Source organism: Dendropsophus ebraccatus, chromosome 2, assembly GCF_027789765.1.
Source record: "Dendropsophus ebraccatus isolate aDenEbr1 chromosome 2, aDenEbr1.pat, whole genome shotgun sequence".
Classification (NCBI taxonomy): domain Eukaryota; kingdom Metazoa; phylum Chordata; class Amphibia; order Anura; family Hylidae; genus Dendropsophus; species Dendropsophus ebraccatus.
In genome coordinates this window covers 130,124,147-130,143,584 of record NC_091455.1, presented here as the reverse complement: position 1 = coordinate 130,143,584, position 19,438 = coordinate 130,124,147, and the positions used below count along the sequence as shown (strand labels likewise).

The 19,438-nt window shown below is 42.1% G+C and overlaps 1 protein-coding gene and 1 long non-coding RNA gene across 3 annotated transcripts in view; one reads left to right on the top strand and one right to left on the bottom strand.

The window, feature by feature from the left end:
- LOC138783532 (uncharacterized) overlaps nt 1-18,698 on the top strand; it is a 119,785-nt gene extending 101,087 nt beyond the window's left edge. Inside the window, exon 5 of the long non-coding RNA XR_011361701.1 lies at nt 17,203-18,698. This is a non-coding gene — a long non-coding RNA (uncharacterized lncRNA). The remainder of the gene's footprint in view (nt 1-17,202) is intronic.
- The window catches only part of NEK11 (NIMA related kinase 11), a 204,454-nt gene that overhangs the window by 114,648 nt on the left and 70,368 nt on the right, over nt 1-19,438 (bottom strand). For both annotated transcript variants that reach the window (XM_069958335.1, XM_069958336.1), the window contains exon 5: nt 7,048-7,112. In XM_069958335.1, coding sequence (XP_069814436.1) covers nt 7,048-7,112 — 65 coding nt within the window. The remainder of the gene's footprint in view (nt 1-7,047; nt 7,113-19,438) is intronic.

The following is a 19,438-nucleotide window of genomic DNA, read 5'->3' as shown; positions in this document are numbered from 1 at the left end:
AGAGCCCCAGGGTGGAAAGGAAGAGGCTAACAAGGAACATACCTAAATAAAGTATAGTATCAGTGACAGCGTGGATCCCGTCCACACAGCTATATAGCTAAAGACATAGTTAAAGTAAGGCCTATTGAAAATAGTAACATTAGAGTGCCTGCCAGAAGATTCAAAGATTATCACGGCACAGTTTCTTCATGGGGGGTGATCAGGGGGTCACTGGCAGGGGGGGAGGGAGTGTGGGATGGGGATCTGCGCTGCTTCTGAGAGACTGCTTGCCACACTGTTGGAGGTGGAGGTGGAGGGGCGGCAATAGTCCAATCCCCAATTTTGGGCGTCGGGATTTCCAAAGAGGCACAAAAAGCATCAAGGTCGCCGAGGTCCCTGAGGGTAGCCGATCTTCCATCTCTACGCGCCACCAAGGCAAAGGGGAAGTTCCAGCGATAAGTGGCTTGGTGGTCACGGAGAGTCGCCAGGAGTGGGCGCAAGCAGCGCCTTTTTTGCAGGGTGAGCCAGGATAGGTCAGGGTAAAGCTGCATAGGTGCCCCATCAAAGTCGAATTCTTTGAGCTGGCGGGATTTCTGCATGATGCACTCTTTCAAGGTAAAATCGTGAACACAACAAATAACATCCCTTGAGGAGCCTGCGGCGGCCCTTGGCCTCAGAGCCCGATGGGCCCTGTCCAACTTGATTTTATGACTTGGACGTTCCCCCAGAATGCTGTTAAAGATTGCTTCTAGTGTCTCGTGGAGATCCTCTGCCTGTGTAGCCTCGGGGAGACCCCTCACACGAATATTGTTGCGCCGACCTCGGTTGTCAAGGTCTTCCAAATGGCGCTGCATGTCGTTCAGTGCTGTGGATCGGAGGGCAACAGTGTCCCGTAGCTGAGCTACATAGGATCGGGAGTGATCTTGTTCATCTTCTAGAGTCTCCACCCTGGAAGTGATATGTTGGAGGTCTTTCCGCAGCTCAGAGATTTCCGCCCTGCATGCATTTTGTACTTTAGTGATAAGAGCATTGAAGTCGCTTTTAGTGGGCAGTTGGAAGAGCAGCCGCTGCATATCCCTCTTAGACTGAGGGTCGGTGTGAGTTGCCGGCTCTAAGTCAGCGCCGGGAGAGCGGAGAAGAGCCGTCTGGGTCCGACACTCCAGGGCAGAGGGTGAGTGTCTGGAGGCTGCAGGTCCGCTGGGGGTCCTCCTGAGGCTGTGCTACTCCCTCCAGGGAGCCGAGCGCTGCGGCAGAGCTGGGGCAAGATGGCGCCCGTTCTTTGTCGCCCGCCGTCTCCTCGGTGTGCTCCGCTGCCGCCTCTAGTTCGGCAGCCGCCGGGGTCCGTGAGGGGAGGGTGGCTGTGTCCGGGGAGCCCGAGCAAGGTGTTGGTAGTCGGGACTCAGAGGATCGGTGGTAGCCCCGGTCCAACCAGCGGCCTTCTAAGGTGAGGCGGGGAGCGCCAAGACACAGCGGGGCCTGGGAGCAGGTACCAATCGATTGTCCGACGACCCGATTTTGGTTGGCAGCATGGTCAGGCTGTTGCGGGGGTACCTTGGGCATCTTCCCCATATAAAATTCGGTAGGCAGTGCAAATTATAGGCCTATTTGCTGGCTGTGTGGACGGAGCTCACCACAGGCACGTCTGCTCACTTTGGTAGCTCGCTCCACCCCCCCTTGATTCTGTTTATTTAACACAATTTGTTTAGAAAACCTTTGTGTGGAATGTTGTTTCAGATTTCTAGTAATAGAGACCTCAGAATAGCTAGAACAAGAACAAACAATAAAATACCACTTTGAAGAGAAGAGTTGGGAGGAAAATATTATATGATATAATATAAATAAATAAAAAAATAAATAATAATAATAAAAAGCACATGTTATGGTTATACGGTGTATAGAGTCTACCTTATTATGCAGTAAAGAGAGATCCCACCTATTAGATGGGTATTTATAAGGATGCTCATGAGTTTTTTTTGTTGTTTTTTTAATCTGTCTAATCTGGTTTATTACTTTCTCATAGAAGACAGAGGGCTTTTTCCAAGCACATGCAATAGTCGGCATAGCAGCAAAATGTAAATGATAGGGGTTTAATCTGATAAGATGTTAAACTGATCTCCTTTAAAATAAAGGCAGAAATCCCAGGTTACACCAGTTAGCATAAGCTGGTTTGTTAATGAAGTACAAAACGTCATTGTACTACAGTACGTAAACCATCATGCATAGTCCTAATAGTAAACTAATAGTAGTTTATACTGCACATAAACAAGATAATGAGACTTTGGTTACATAAACAAACAAGTAACTATTTTCCACAGTGAATGAATATAGGTACAATAGCATCCCATTACAAAAAAAATGATAACAGGAATATAGATTGGAATGCTTGTTCTGTGCTATCAGCATCCGGGCCCCAGAGGGAATAATAATGGTTTTGTGGACCAAAGTTTAACCCCTTAAGGACAGAGCCAATTTAGATTTTTGCGTTTTCGTTTTTTCCTCCTTGTGCTTAAAAGGCCATAGCACTTCCATTTTTCCACCTAGAAACCCACATGAGCCCTTATTTTTTGCGCCACTAATTGTACTTTGCAATGACAGCCTGAATTTTTCATAAAGTACACTGGAAAACCAGAAAAAAATAAATGAAATTGAAATTGGTGAAATTGAAAAAAAAAACGCATTTTATTTGGGGGGTATTTGTTTTTACGCCATGTGTAACGATTAAAACAATATGTAACATGTATAACTTTTATATTACGAGATGGCCTGTTAAAAATTCAAATTATTGTTAACAAATTTATGTTCCTTAAAATCGCTCCATTCCCAGGCTTATAACGCTTTTTTCCTTTCGTCTATGGGGCTGTTGGAGGTGTCATTTTTTGCGCCATGATGTGTTCTTTCTATCGGTACCTTGATTGCGCATATGCAACTTTTTGATCGCTTTTTCTTACAATTTTTCTGGATTTGATGTGACCAAAAATGCGCAATTTTGCACTTTGAGACTTTTTTGCGCTTACGCCGTTTATCGTGCGACATCGGGAATGTGATTAATTAATAGTTCAGGTGATTACGCACGTGGCGATAGCAAACATGTTTATTTATTTATTTTTATTTATAACCTGGGAAAAGGGGGGTGATTCTGACTTTTATTAGGGGGAGGGGGCATTTTATTGACAACAACACTTTTTTTTTTTTTTTTTACACTTATACTAGAAGCCCCCCTGGGGGACTTCTAGTATATACACTGTGATCTCTCATTGAGATTTATGCTGCATAGATATGCAGCATAGATCAATGAGATCGTAACTCGTTTGCTTTCGGCTGCTGCAGCCGAAAACAAACGAGTGCCGAGCCGGGATCAGCACCATCTTGGCAGAGACCCCGGCCGGCTGAAGACACGGAGATCGCTCCTCCGGGATAACGTCCCGAGGGGGGGGGGCGATCTCCGCCACTAGACACCAGGGAAGTGCTGCATCCGGTTATCGGATGCGGCTGTCAACTTTGACAGCTGCATCTGACTACCTGATTAGCGGGCATGGCGATCGGACCATGCCCGCTAATAGTCGCGGTCCCGGGCTGCCGCGCTGCCCCGTCCTGAACACCCTTACCGGCAATGAGGCGTAAATATACGCCCTTTGTCGTTAAGCGGTTAAATTCAGAATTAAGTCTTTCACTTCTAGGAAAAACGCAGAACAAGAGAAAAGAAAAAGGTATTCAAGGGTGTGAAGGTTATACAACTGCCTGTAATGTAGCAGACCAGAGAACAATCAGTACCAGGGGTTATATTAAAAAAGATACATTTTGCGGTTAATTCCCTGTTGATTTTGCATTTGTTGTGAGCAGTTTTCAAGTGTTGGCTTACTGTGTATTTAGGTAACATGGAACACTGAACTCAATTTCTAAGTTTCCAGTTATTACAGATGAATCTCCTGAAGTAGACAAATAACTGAGAATTCATATCTTCAATTAAATTAAGTAGACACCTGATACACAGATTACTGCACCTAGCTTGGAGTCTGCATGTTTCAGACATACCACATTTCAGTTGGAATTGAGACAATAGATTTTATTTTATTGGGAATTGATTATGTCTATGGCCTTGTCCATTCTCTCTTAAAGTGCTGAATAGGCTCCCAGAACGGCTGCACAGACCTCACAGCCGGGTCTCTTATTGTGTTGGGGGTTCCGGGCTCCATAGTTTCATGTCCCAGTAAAAAGCTTTTTTCACATGTGCCAGGCAGAGGGGGAGCTAGTCTAGTGACTTGTCATCTGGGCGGTGTCCCAGTCACAGCTCTCTGCCGTGTCAATTTTACAGTGCATTTAAAGTGCATTAAGTAGACATGGAGACCCCCAGGAAAGGTACAAAATTTCAAATTTCACCCTATAAATAACAGTTTGGGGGTTTTGCCATACATTTTATGGTAGATTAAAAGGCGCCATTACAAAGTACACTTGATCCTGAAAGAAAAAACCTCTGTAGATGGAGAAATAAAAGCACTATAACTTTTAGGTGCGAGGTGGGAAAATGCAAATGCAAAAATGAAAATTGACCTGGTCATTTAGGCCATTTTAGGTTGGGTCATGAAGGGGTTAAAGGTGGTGGTCAGAATTCTCTCTATATATTATAATGCTGACCCCAAGAAACGTCTTGGATCAGAAACGTGCCATCAATGTTTGGCTACTGGAAAACCCTTGTGACTTTCTTCAGAATTTGTGTAATATCATGTGTGGTGTGTGTAATTACTTTGGATAATCATTACTTATAATATTTTGCAGAATGCTATATTTACTTTAGAATCCAAATGACTTCTCCATCTGCTAATGAATTGCAAAGGAAACAATGAAAAGACTTAACAGTTTTAAGTTAGTGTTTGAAGATAATTAGCTCTAGTCACAGAAATGTCAAGCACCAAACAATATTTGAAACTAATGTATTGTAGATGAACATAAGTTAACACAATATCAGCATCTTGTACAAAAAAATACTGTTGAAAAAAGATATTTTGTTTATATAGGGCAAAAGTGGCTATTATTAAAGAATAATATAGATGCTCTTGTATAATCCTTGTGTATACCTATTTTACTTAACCATTTATAGGTTGTCTGCCATGCTGCAATCTGATATGGCTCTCCTAATACACTCTACATTTCCCTTTGCAGAAGCAAAAAAGATACAGTCTCATCACTGCTTTTGCTTTTATACTTAAAAGTCTCAGTATATTCCTATATGATGGGGCTTCAGCCTGTCTCTTTGTAATGGGTTTCTTCCTGTTAGCTCTTACAAATTTCTTCCAGTCTAGCTGCATCTCACAGGAAACACTAGAAAATTTGCTAACAGCATATAGCTGAAACGGGCAGTGCGAATCAGATTTACCAACTATATCGCTGTACTCCTGACCTCTTTAGGAAAGGCAGAAACATCATATTTTTCAGACTACAGGATGCACTTGACTAAAAACTGAACAAACTAAAAAACAACACAAAATTCATACTAACTTAACTTTGCTGGGGGTCTAAGGGCCCTATTACATGGGACAATTATCGTTCTCATAATCGTTAACGATAAACTATTTCAAACGCCCGCTATTGCGAACAGCCTGAAATCGTTCACCCATTTACATGGATAATCGTTACTTATGATCGTTCTTGCGGTCGTCTTGTCGTCGCTATTGCATTCGTAGCTACTGCAAACGACTGAATGACGTCTTATTCAATGCGAACGATTTGCGAACAAGCAACGATAAAAATAGGTCCAGGTCTTATTAAAAGATCAACGATTTCTCCTTTGTCGTTTAATCGTTAACTGCTATTCAACGGAACGATGATTGTTTAGATTCAAATGATATAATGATAATTCGAACAATAATCGTCCCGTGGAATAGGGCCCTAAGGCATTGGAAAGGTCAATGTCACTAACTTTTGAGGACTAGGGTTCCACAGGAACATAAAATGACTGCATTTCTGAGTCTATAACACTCATCAGAAACATAAATGTGATACTGTCATTAAAACTTTTTTTTACTTATCATAGAGACATGTTAAGCGTTTTGATCAGCCAGGGTCTGCGAGGTATGTGCTCAGCTAAGCTGTCTCTTATAGGAAATGCGCTTCTTATTCAGTATCTCACCTTGCGGTAGAATCTATCTCCAGCTCATTTTAAAGGGAACCAACCACCAAGATTCAGTGTTTTGAGGCAAAATAATGTGGTTATAAAGCATTCTCCAGTGTCCCCTACCATATAATTGTTTACAGTTGCATAATTGTCTGCACTGTATGCAAATCAGCGCTAACTAGTCATGTGGGCAACGTCTTTCTCTCTACTAGTTGCGGCTCCCCGGGCTGTAGTCAGGATTGTAGGCAGGATTGTACTGGTGTAATGTTGTAGTGGTGTAGGCAGGATTACAGGGCAGAGGGAAATGACTACAGTGACAATAAATGTTAAAAACGGCTCAGGCAAGATCGCAGCCCCCATAACAAGGTACAAACAGTAAAATAAAATAAAAAATTACAGTCAGAAAACAAAGACAGATTAGAATAAAAGAATCAAGTTTAAGAAAGATTCCATGGAGGAATTGAAATGTTGCACATTTGATGGGTGAATAAACAAGCTCTTCTTCACACTATTGTGCCGCCTAACTAACTTAAGTGCCATCTGGTTCATCTTTTTTTATGTGGATTTGGAGTGGTGCCTTGAGCCCAGATTTACAGAGGTTGTGCACCCACAAGTAGCTATAAGACACAGATTGGGCAAGAAGCCTTCACAGTGCCGTTCAGCCAACATGCTTATATTTAATTAGAACTTAGAACATACCTAGTTCTGCTACATTAATCCTATCCGCCCACCTACCGCCCCCAGTGCACAGGGGCAGATCCTTCCCACACTGTACCGAAACGTCTTATTAGCCTAGGAATTAAACTCCTAATATCATGAAAGAGGATGAAGTGCCCTGTGTGCTATAGGGAGATATCAGCAGGTTAGAAGCATCTCTTTAAGGGATTAATAATGAAATGTAAACCCTAGTTAATAGTTATATTGTCTGTAACACAAGATGTAAGATATGAACTACTTACCAATTTTAAGAAGATTGCTTTTCAAAAAGATATTCTTTGCTTTTAAATCTCTGTGAAGTATTCTCCTAAAAATGCAAATAAAGGGAGGTCAAATGAAATTACAAACACAAATCTGTTTTACTAAATGCTTTTGTCTTTGTGTAAAGTATACATGAACTTGTGCCAGGAAATCTGTCAAGCTACTAATCAAGTGAGGGGATCATCATAGTAAAACACAAGGAAACACAGCGAATAGGAAACAAATCTATATAATTAAGTAGACAGCCAAAAACAAGGACAAGAAAAAAATCAGCAAGTAGTAGTGATCTCCGCTACCAGGGAAAAAAAATAACAAATAATCCATAGAATTTATGCAGCATGATACAGCTAAGCAGTGGATTTAATATAATCCATATATACAAAGATGATTAATGTCTGATATAAATTTATACAAAATCTTTGCAGCATTTAAATGCAAGGATAAAGCTAATCCTAAACACATACAATTAATCCAAAAATCAATACTAAGATTATATTAATTCAAATATACAATGCAGCTTTTGTGTCACATGATTCTACTATGATCAGGGACAAACAATACTCTAGCTCTGGAAACTAGCTTAATAACAGTGCTATACAAAGTATATGCTTAATATACAGACCGAATGTCTGTGCTCAACAAGGTTCCTATGCTAACTATTAGAGGTGTGTAAAATGTGGATGTTGGATTTTATTAGAATTCTGACAGTACTGGTCATGTGGAAGGCTAAGGTACTATAATTGGTTTAATGTGCTCCTGTAATAACATTTTAAGGGTCCGCAAGGCAGGGTATGAGGTGGATCAAGGATAAAGTTTTGTAATCCTAAAACTCCTAAAACACACTGACATCAACAATAATACAGCAGGTAGAAACCCCTAAATCATAGAGCTATAGAGCAATTGGCACTGTACCTGTAACACATATACTTATGCTGATTCCGAATTCTTCCCTACTTTGATTTATCTTGATATAAAAGACTAACAGTATGACCACATGACACTCCTGAAGAAACCGTGGGTGATAAACATAAATTTCTGGATACCGCATTATTCTCCATTATGTACTGTATGTTATAATCAGCTATTTGTAAGGGATCCATGTTGTGTGTTCACTGGGGCTAGCATTATGTTTGGGGGGATCCCTTTCGTGAAAGCAAGTAGGGTACATGACTTATTATTTAAAGTGATTTCATTTGTTTGTTAGTGGTCTTTGCAGGAGGGTTGTCTCCCTTCCTCCTTTTAGTATTTTCCATATTTGATTTTCAATAAAGTTATATTTAATGTGCAGCTTATGGCTATGTTCAAACAATGTTTAACAGCGTCCATTGCACAGCAACTAGTAGTAATTGCAACTAAACCCAAGAACAGTCTTAGGGCCCTATTCCACCGGACGATTATTATTCAGATTATCGTTAAATTGTTCGAATCTGAACGATAATCGTTCAATTGAAATGCAGTTAACGATTAATGACCGAACGAGAAATCGTTAATCGCTTTATAAGACCTGGACCTATTTTTATCGTTGCTCGTTTGCAAAACGTTCACAAATCGTTCGCATTGAATAAGACATGGTTCGGTCGTTCGCAATAGATACGAACGCAATAACGAAGAAATAGCGAAGAAAAAACCATCGCAAATACGATCATAAGTAACGATTATCGTTCCATGGAAATGAGTGAACGTTTAGAATACAAATGCATTATAAAAAAATTTTTCCTTTTTTTTGCAGAAATCAATAGTCCAGGCGATTTTAAGAAACTTTGTAATTGGGTTTATTAGGCCATTATCTGCATTCAGAAAGACTTTCCCCGGGTCCCCCCCCCCCCTCCCTCCTCTCTCTCATTCACTGCTCATTATCAGGAAATCTCAACTTTTTTGCATAAGTCAAGCCCTGTGTAACCTATGGAGAGGGGAGGGGGAAGGAAGAAGGAGGTAGATTAGTTGGCAGCAGCGTGCAGAAAATAAAGGATTACACAGCAGGAACTGTGTGAAAACCAGCATTCAAAGGTTAGAGAGATCAGTGCTGACTTCAGAGGAGATAGCCCTGTGATGTAGCTGTAAATAAACTCTTTGTTGTCCTGTTTTGGTGCTTCATCTCCCTCCACCCCTCCCCTCTCTATAGAAATCCATGAAGTCAGGGGGGAGAGCTTCAAACTGCTTTTTCTTGACAAAAATGCATGTTTTGGCTAATAACCCAAATACAAAGTTTCTTAAAATCGCCTGTAAAGAAAATTAAATGACAGTGAAACGTAACCCCTTCGTGCTGCAGCTAGTTTGGGCCTTAATGACCAGGCTAATTTTTCAAAGTCTGACCTGTCTCACTTTATGCTCTTATAGCTCAGTGATGCTTTAACGTATGCTAGCAATTCTGAGATTGTTTTTTCGTCACATATGGCACTTTATGTTAGTGGCAAAATTTGGTCACTACTTTGTGTGTTTTTTGTGAAAAACATCAAAATATCATGAAAAATTTAAAAAATTTGCATTTTATGAACTTTGAAATTCTCTGCTTCTAAAAAAAGAACGTCATAGCACATAAATTAGTTACTAAGTCCCATTACCAATATGTCTTCTTTATTCTGGCATAATTTGGTAAACATATTTTACTTTTTTAGGGTGTTATGGGGCTTAGAAATTTATCAGCAAATTATCACATTTTTGTGAAAGTTTCCAAAACTGATTTTTTTTAGGGACCAGTTCTTTTTTTAAATGGATTTAGAAGTCTGGTATCCTGAAAACCCCCATAAGTGACCCCATTTTAGAAACTACACACCTTAAAGAATTAATCTAGGGGTATAATGAGCATTTTAACCCTACAGGGGCTGGAGGAAAGTATTCACAATTAGGCAGTAAAAAAATGGAAAATTAAAATTTTCCAATAATATATACGTTTAGATTAAAGTTTCTCATTTTCAAAAGGAACATGAGAGAAAAAGCACCCCAAAATTTGTAACGCAGGTTCTCTTGAGTACAACGGTACCCCATATGTTGGCGTAAACCACTGTATGGGCACACAGCCGGGCTCAGAAGGAAGGGAGCGCCAATTAGCTTTTCCAATGCAGAGTTTGCTGAAGAAGTTTCTGAGCACCAGGTGCGTTTGCAGTGCCCCTGTAGTGTCAGCAGAGAGAAAACCCCCCATAAGTCACCCCATTTTGGAAAGTGCACTCCTCAAAGAATTCATCTTGGTGTGTGGTGACCATTTTGACCCCACAGGTATTACAGGAAAGTATTCAAAAGAAGACAGTAAAAATGAAAAACTCGAATTCTTCCAATAATATGTTCGTTTAGTTTGAAATTTCTCAATTTCACGAGGAACAAAAGGAAAAAAGTACCCCAAAATTTGTAACGCAGGTTCTCCTGAGAACAATGGTATCCCATATGTGGGCGTAAACCACTGTATGGGCACACAGGAGGGCTCAGAAGGGAAGGAGCGCCAATTAGCTTTTTCAATGCAGATTTTGCTGCAGAAGTTTCCGAGCGCCAGGTGCGTTTGCAGTGCCCCTGTAGTGCCATCAGAATAAAATCTCGCCATAGGTCACCCCATTTTGGAAAGTGTACCCCTCAAAGAATTCATCTTGGTGTGTGGTGACCATTTTGACCCCACAGGTATTAGAGGAAAGTATTCAAAATTAGACAGTAAAAATGAAAAACTCAATTTTTTTCAATATTATGTTCTTTTAGTTTGAAATTTCTCAATTTTATGAGGAACAAGAGAAAAAAGTACCCCAAAATTTGTAACGCAGGTTCTCCTGAGTACAATGGTACCCCATATGTGGGCATAAACCACTGCATGGGCACACAGGAGGGTTCAGAAGGAAAGGAGCGCCAATAAGCTTTTTTAATGCAGATTTTGCTGAAGAAGTTTCCGAGCGCCAGGTGCGTTTGCAGTGCCACTGTAGTGTCCGCAGAGTAAAATCTCCCAATAAGTCACTCCATTTTGGAAAGTACACCCCTCAAAGAATTTATTTTGGGGTGTGGTGAGCATTTCGACCCCACAGGTAAAAATGACAGTAGACAGTAAAAATGAAAAACTCGAATTTTTCCAATAATATGTTCCTTTAGTTTGAAATTTCTCAATTTCACGAGGAACAGGAGAGAAATGTCACCCCAATATATGTAACACAGGTTTTTTGAGTAGAACGGTACCCCATATGTGGGCATAAACCACTGCATGGGCACACAGCCGGGCTCAGAAGGGAAGGAGCGCCAATTAGCATTTTCAGTGAAGATTTTTCTGAAGAAGTTTCTGAGCGCCAGGTGCATTTGCAGAGCCCCTGTAGTGTCAGCAGAATAGATTCCCCCCAAAAGTCACCCCATTTTGGAAAGTGCACCCCTCAAAGAATTCATCTTGGGGTGTGGTGACCATTTTTACCCCACAGGTATTAGAGGAAAGTATTCAAAATTGGCCAGTAAAAATGAAAAACTCGAATTTTTCCAATAATATGTTGGTTTAGTTTGAAATTTCTCAATTTGACGAGGAACAGGAGAGAAAACGTACCCAAAAATCTGTAACACAGGTTCTTCTGAGTAAAATGGTACCTCATATATGGGCATAAACCACTGTATGGGCACACAGCAGGGCTCAGAAGGGAAGGAGTGCCAATTTACAGGAGCAAAACCGCAGCTAGTAATAGTTATTAGAATAGCGCAGTTACTAAAATACAATAAAAAAAATGAGATAACAGGTAATGTGGGGTGGTTACGGAGAGTCTAGGGTGGTTATAGGCAACCTGAGGTAGTTACAGGTAATCTGGGGTGGTTACGGACAACATGGGGTGGTCACGGGCAACCTGCTGTGGTTATGGCAACCTGGGGTGGTTACAGGCAACGTGGGGTGGTTACGGGCAACATGTGGTAGTTATGGGCAACGTGTGGTGGTTGCGGGCAACGTGGGGTGGTTACGGGCAATGTGGGGTGGTTACGGATAAACGGAAGTGCTTATAGGTAATCTCTGGTGGGTACCTGTAATCTGGCATGGTTACCGCAATCTGGAGGGGGTCATTGGCAATTTGGGGTGGTCAGAGGCAACGTGCGGTGGTCAGAGGCAACGTGCGGTGGTCAGAGGCAACCTGCGGTGGTCAGAGGCGACGTGGCGTGGTCAGAGGCGACGTGGTGTGGTCAGTGGCGAGGTGCGGTGGTCACAGGCAACCTGCTGTGGTCACAGGCAACCTGCTGTGGTTACAGCAACCTGGGGTGGTTACGGGCAACGTGGGCTGGTTACGGGCAACCTTCTGTGCTTACAGACAATCTGGGGTGGTTACGGGCAACGTGGGGTGGTTACATGCAACCTGCAGTGCTTACAGACAATCTGGGGTGGTTACAGGCAATGTGGGGTGGTTACGGGCAATGTGGGGTGGTTACGGATAAACTGAAGTTCTTATAGGCAATCTGGGGTGGGTACCTCTAATCTGGCATGGGCACCGCAATCTGGAGGGGGTCATTGGCAATTTGGGGTGGTCAGAGGCGCCGTGGCGTGGTCAGAGGCGACGTGTGGTGGTCAGAGGCGACGTGTGGTGGTCAGGAGCGACGTGTGGTGGTCAGAGGCAAGGTGCGGTGGTCAGAGGCATCGTGGCGTGGTCAGAGGCAACGTGTGGTGGTTACGTGCAATCTGGGTGGTTACAAGTAATCTGGCGTGATTACGGGGAACCTGGGGGGGTTATGTGCAACCTGGAAGGGTTAAAGACAATCTGGGATTGTTACTTATAAACTGAAGTGCTTATAGGTAATCTGGGGTGGGTACATGTAATTCGGGGTGGTTTTGGGCAATCTGGAGGAAATCACTGGCAATTTGGGGTGGTTACGGGCAATGTGCGGTGGTTACGGGCAACGTGCGGTGGTTACGGGCAATGTGCGGTTGTTATGGGCAACGTGCAGTGGTTACAGGTAATCTGGGGGGGGTTAGGGGTAATTTGGGAGTAAACTGCAATTATTACTATAATAAAAAGTGTGTCTTTTATTTTTTTGTATGTTTGTCACTTTTTGTACTTTACACATTCATTTTCACTGTATTACTATGATTACTGTGATATTTTCTATCACAGTAATCATAGTTCAGTGACAGAGACCAAATTGATCTCTGTCACTTTAAATTTTCAGAGTTGGCTGGTTGTGGAGCGCATGCGCACTTCATAACCAGCCAGGACACCGAAGAGGAAGGAGCTCCAGGATCAGGTAACGTATAAGGGGTAGGGGGAGTGACTGGGGGACGGGGGGGGTGACTTGGGGGGTGGGGGGACATCACTTTTTATCCCCTGTCACCAATTATTCATGGTGACAGGGGATAAAAAGTGCCGGGACGCACGTGGCACAAGCGATCAGCGGTATATAGTATATACCGCTGATCGCTTGTACCGGGACCCCACAGGGGGGTCCCCAATCACTGCCCCATGCTCTCCGCTACCTACGGTGGCGGAGAGCATGGAGCTTTCATTCATTTTAACTTTTCCATCGCTGTGAACAGACATTAGTCGGTTCACAGCGATGGCGGCGGCCATCTTGGAAATGATGGCCGCCGGGGGAGGGGGGTTAGTGATACCCCCGTCCCGGCCCCGCATCCTTATTCTCTGCCATCGCCGTAAAAAGCTGATGGCAGCAAAATAAGGACCCTTGGTGACCACCGTAAAAAGCCGTATCGGCGGTCACTAAGGGGTTAAAATAAGTGTAAAAAAAATAAATAAATTAATTAATAGATAAAAAAAAATTGTAAAAAAAAATTGCAATACTTTGTTTTATTAAAATGTTTTTTTTTTTTTAATTTTGTAAAAGTGTTAAACAAAACACATATTTGGTATCACCACCATTGTAACAACATGACCAATAAATAAATATATTTGTTACATTGCAGTGTGAATGCGTAAATAAAAAAAGGGAAATGCTACATCCTACCCTACCCCATACAAAAATATAGGACATTTTATGTACTTAAAAAGACTGTTAGTAGGTTTATGATGTCCTATCTAGGGGTTGCATAAACTAGTGACAGAGAAGCTGAACAGAATAATGTATCACTTACATTAGTATAGCCTACAATAAGTAGTTCTCTCTATTATGTGCATGAGCCCAGTAGGCCTGGATGTTCATGAGAAGCAGAAAACTCTGCCAACCAGCTGCTGATTGGCAGTAATCTATCTGTTGCAATAAAATGATAGAATCCATGGATTTAATGAAATCCCGGGAACGATGAAATGACGACCACGCCGTTCCATCATTTCCCTAAAAAAAGGGAAATGATGGAATGAACGTGTCAGGAGTCACCCGGCTCTATATTTGGCGGCGGAGGTGGACGGGGGGAGCAGACCAGCACACCTCCCTGCAGGCATATTTAGCGGCGGCAGACGGGACCAGAGGCAGATGAAGGAGCAGAGTGACACACCTCCCGGTAGGCATATGGCGGTGGGGCGGACGGGGAGCAGAGCGGACAGGCTGGGGGAGCAGAGAGGCAATACAGTAAGCAAATTCTATGTTGCAGGGGAAATTATTGCATTCATTCCATCATTTTCCTGATACTGTGCATATACAGTACACTGCAGCTATTGTTGCATTGAAATCAATACAAATGTATTGATTTCATTACCAACGGCTGTTGTTAACTAAATTAATACATTGTGTGAGCATGGGCTAGATGTGATATAAAGTGTGTTTGCACTCTACATTTATTATTCAAACAGGAATTGACATTGAGCTGTGACTCTCTGTACTGGATGGGACTTCCTGCATTTAGTCTAGTTTTTTCAACCAGCACAATACTAAAAATCTGCCTTAAGGAGACTGGTCCTGGATTTCTGGTAAGTTCAGCTTTGTTTTACAGCATGAGAACAACAACAACAACAACAAAAAAAGTATGTAAATTGCAAACTTGCTTTATATCACATCTACTGTTGATTTAGATTTTGAAAGTTATAACAACAGTGACAACTTAATAAAAACTACAGCTTATCACACAAATTAGAAGCTATTATACAACTGTTTATGAAATAATAAAAAAGTTATGGCTCTTGGAATTCAGTGACACAAATAATCTTGTTTTCTTCTTAAAAATATAGGAAGAATACATTTTGTATCAATGCATTTGTACTGACTCACAGAATAAAGTGTTATCCTTACTCCATGATAAAAAAAAAATGTAGGAATAAATGCAAAAAAAAAATAAAAATAAACCAGCAGTATTGCTGTTTTTTTGGAATTGGCCCCCAATGTTCAGCACTGACAAGATTTATTTAAGACATACATTTAAAATCTACAATAAAAAAGTGAGATTCGCATTATATAAAAATGACGGCCATACAAAATTACTTTGAATCCTGCTGCCCGCAGAAGGTGGTTCTAGTAATGCCTTCCAGGTAGTCCTCCGGCAGCATGATAGTTCCCCCAAACTGCAAACCTGAACTTTTGCCAAGTTCGCTCATCTCTAGTAATGATGGCAATAAATAGTAATCATGAACATTATTTGCCGCCATCATTATGAAAACCATTAGAATATTACTACTGTACAGGATATCATCATGAAGTTTAGAGCAGTGTTTCTTAACCTTTTCAAGTCAAGTACCCCCATGTGATGAGATGTTTCAGCCTAGTACTCCCAAGGTACCCCGATTAGAAACGTTGCCTCAATACGATCACACTGCTGCCATAGACTCTGTATAAAGTCTCTGTCAGCAATTGATTTCCAGATCAGACCACCCCTCCCATAACAAAGTGACTGATCTGTATGTCCCAATAATAATGCCCCCGTAGTCAGTATTAATGTCACCTTCCCCAATAATAAATCCCCCTTCCCTAGTAATAATGCCTTCGATAGCCATTAGTAATTCCCCTTTCACAATAATAACAGCCCCTGTGGCCGGTAATGCCCACCCTGTAGCTAGATTCAATGCCTTTTGCATCCAGATATGCCCCATTCAGCCAGGTATGACCAGTACAACCAAGTATACCCACTGCAGCTAGATATGTGCCTTGTTGCCAGGTATGCCTACTGCAGCTATATATGCCCCTTGCTGCCAGGTATGTCCACTGCAGCCAGATATGCCCCTTTCAACTAGGTACGCCCCTGAAGTCACATATGCTGCTTGCAGCCAAATACGTCCCTAGCCAGGCATGCCTCCTGGAGCCAAATATGTCCCCTGGAGCTATATATGCTCCTTTCTACTAGGTATGCCCCTCGCAGCCAGATAAGCCACCTGTAGATGGATATGCCCCTTTCTGCTAGGTATGGCCTCTGCAGTCAGTTATGTCCCTTGATGCTAGGTATGCCCTCTGGAGCCAAATATGCCCCTAGGCTGGTATGCCCACTGCAGCTGAATATGCCTCTTGCAGACAGGTATGCCTCCTTGCAGCCAGACATCCAGACATGTCCTCTCGCATCCAGATGTGTCCACATGCAGCTACATATTTCTCCATGGAGCCATATATATATTATCCTTGCAGATAGATACATGTCCCCTTGCAGCCATATACCTCCTCCTTGTAGCCAGATACGTCCTTTTACAGCCATATACCTCACCCCTTGTAGCCATACATGTCCCCTTGCAACCATATACAGATACAGATGCATGTCCCCTTGTAAGTGAATACATTTGTCCTTGCAGTCAGGGTCGTGCAGCAGGTGCTGAGACAGGAAGGACAAGGCTGGTGGGAGGAGCTAGGGGAGGGCGGTATCAGAGTCGTGATTCTCCTGAGGCCGTGAGTCCAGCAGCATCACCAAGCCCCACCTCCTGAACAGAACGCTGGTGAGCAGCTGCAGGGGATAGGAAGGTACTCATTATATATATATATATATATATATATATATATATCTTCTATGCACTGTTAGCACTTTATTTATTCATGAATATTTATGCATGTTAATTAGCTTGCATCCTATAAATATTGACCATCATGCATTGCTTGAAAATGGCAGCAGCATTGTTTCCTTTGGATAGGATGAATCACTTGGAGGAGATTTATGGCGCAGTCTTACAGTAGGAATGTCCTTTGTTACCCATAGCAACCAATCCCAGCTGAGCACTTATCACTGATTGTGAGCTTGATACATAAACAGCAGTGGCAGTTATGATGACATCACAAGCACAAGGCTCATGATGTCACACATGGTGCAGAATATACAGTTGTACAGCTGAGGCTTCTGCTGTTCTTTACAGGTTGGCAGCTTGAAGAAGACGCGTCCAGGTAGGGAGCTCTTCGCTGAGGCCTCGTTCACACATGGATTTTAGTAAACACCCCATCTGGGCACATGTGTGAACCTGGCCTTAAAGGGGGTTTTCCAGGGAAAGTTAAGTTATGGTCTATGGGTAGGATAGGTCAATATTCCCTGGAAAACCTTTTTAAAATGTCTGTTCTTATGTAGACAGACCCCTCTCTGTTGTATTTCTGCTGTGTGGCAGAATGTAGCACATGTAGCTTGTGTTACCATGAAATGCTTTGTCGCGTTCATGTTAATACTGGCGACATCTGTATCGTACATTGCAGTGCAAGATCTTAGGAGTGGGGTATTGTAATGTGCATTAGATTGTAAGCTCTTCAGGGCAGACATGTAGTCATGTATCAGCCTGTAAGAGTAGGGCTTGTATAAGTAGATTGTACGATATATTAGATTGTAAGCTCTCGGAGCAGGACATGTATTGTAAATATTAAGTATAAGAAAGGTTTCAGCTCACCCTTGTTCAGCAATACTTTTCTTGTGTAGTTTCTCCTACTTGGAGCGCGTGGAACAATAGAGCGGGCCGTGCTCCGTATCCAAATGCAATCACAAATTGGGAATCCACAGCTCCATAAAAACTTTTAGTCTTTATTGTAGGTACATTAAAAGCTTCACACAGTTAAAATAGCGCCGACGCGTTGCGGAGGCTCCCCTCCTTAATCATGGCTAAACCAAGTAGTACAATGAAAGGCTTTATCTTGTGGAATGTACCTCCCCTGGCCAGACACTCCCACCTCCGTGGGCAGGTGCTGGTCAGACCACATGACTCACATCACAGGTAAATGGAAAGAATGAACAAACATGGACACTCTATACATCAATGAATATAAAATAAATCAGTTTTGAGATTCATGCCCATTGGAAATCTAGTAGCTAGATTTAAAATCCAATCAGCTTGTATTAGTAGATTGTACGATATATTAGATTGTAAGCTCTGTGAGCAGGACATGTATTGTAAATATTAGCTTGTAAACTCTTAAGGGCAGGTCTCCCGAACCAGATAGATTGTAAGCTCTTAGGAGCAGGACATGTACTGTATATGAAATAGATGTATATGCAATAATAATTAATAGTTATTTCTATAGGGACAACATATTGTGCAGCATTAATGTCTCTCTCTTTCATTACAGAATTAAGTCTCCTGATCCTATATGATCTATACAGCTGTATGCAGCAGGCTAGTTGTGATCCAGGGAGATCTGAGCCGATCGCCACTTGTGGGGTCAGGAAGGAATTTTTCCCCCCCCTGAAGTAGAACTCTCCGGGGGGTTTCTTCGCCTTCCTCTGGATCTTTGGTCCGGTGGCTCTCAGATCAGGATAATAGAGGACGGGTGGGAATGACTGCGTCACGTTCTGTGGTCTCCACCAGGCCTGACCTGAGAGTCACTAGATCAACTGGTTATTAAAGGGCCGGTAATATTTTATTACAATGTTGCATATTGCTTAAAAAAATAAATAAATAAAGAATTAGAATTTATGTTGGTGTTGCTTCGTTCTTGTCTGCATTTCTATTTACTATATTGACCATGATTAGAGTGATCGCTGCCTTTCGGTTTAAGAATAAGTACAACAAACTGGATTTAGATTATTATTAATAATAATAACAATAATAATAATTTTTTAATAAGGTTTTTAGAGTTTTTACTTATGAATATTCTCATGTACAGATAAAAACTATTAGAAAAAAAATACCTAAAATATGAGAAAACCATTAGACTACACACAGGTGGTTATATGGTTCCATGCCAGATTTCCTTAGCAGCGTACGTCTTTCAGTATATTTGGCAAAATCTCTAACAGGTCTAAGTTGGTATAGACTTTTACTATGGTAAATCAGACACAAAATGAAACCATGTCCCACCTGCTCTTTGCCATGCCCCCACGCTCGTACATATGGTAAGCTGGGTGCGTGTCTGCCAAAAAAGTCTCCCATTTGTATGCAAACTGACTGGTTTGCGCAGTAAATCTGCTATTTTCTGCTGTTTACGCCAAGCGTGTGGTAGTACACTGGGGGCCACCCAAGGGGTGGAGAGTGTGACAAACATAAACCATGTACAAAAATTTTGGGAACACTTACAGTGTGTGTGTGTGGCGGGGGGGGGGGGGGGCGGCTGGGCTTGCCTGAACTGGTGGTGCATGTCCCATGGCCCCTTGTAGGTAGATACAAGTCCCCTTGT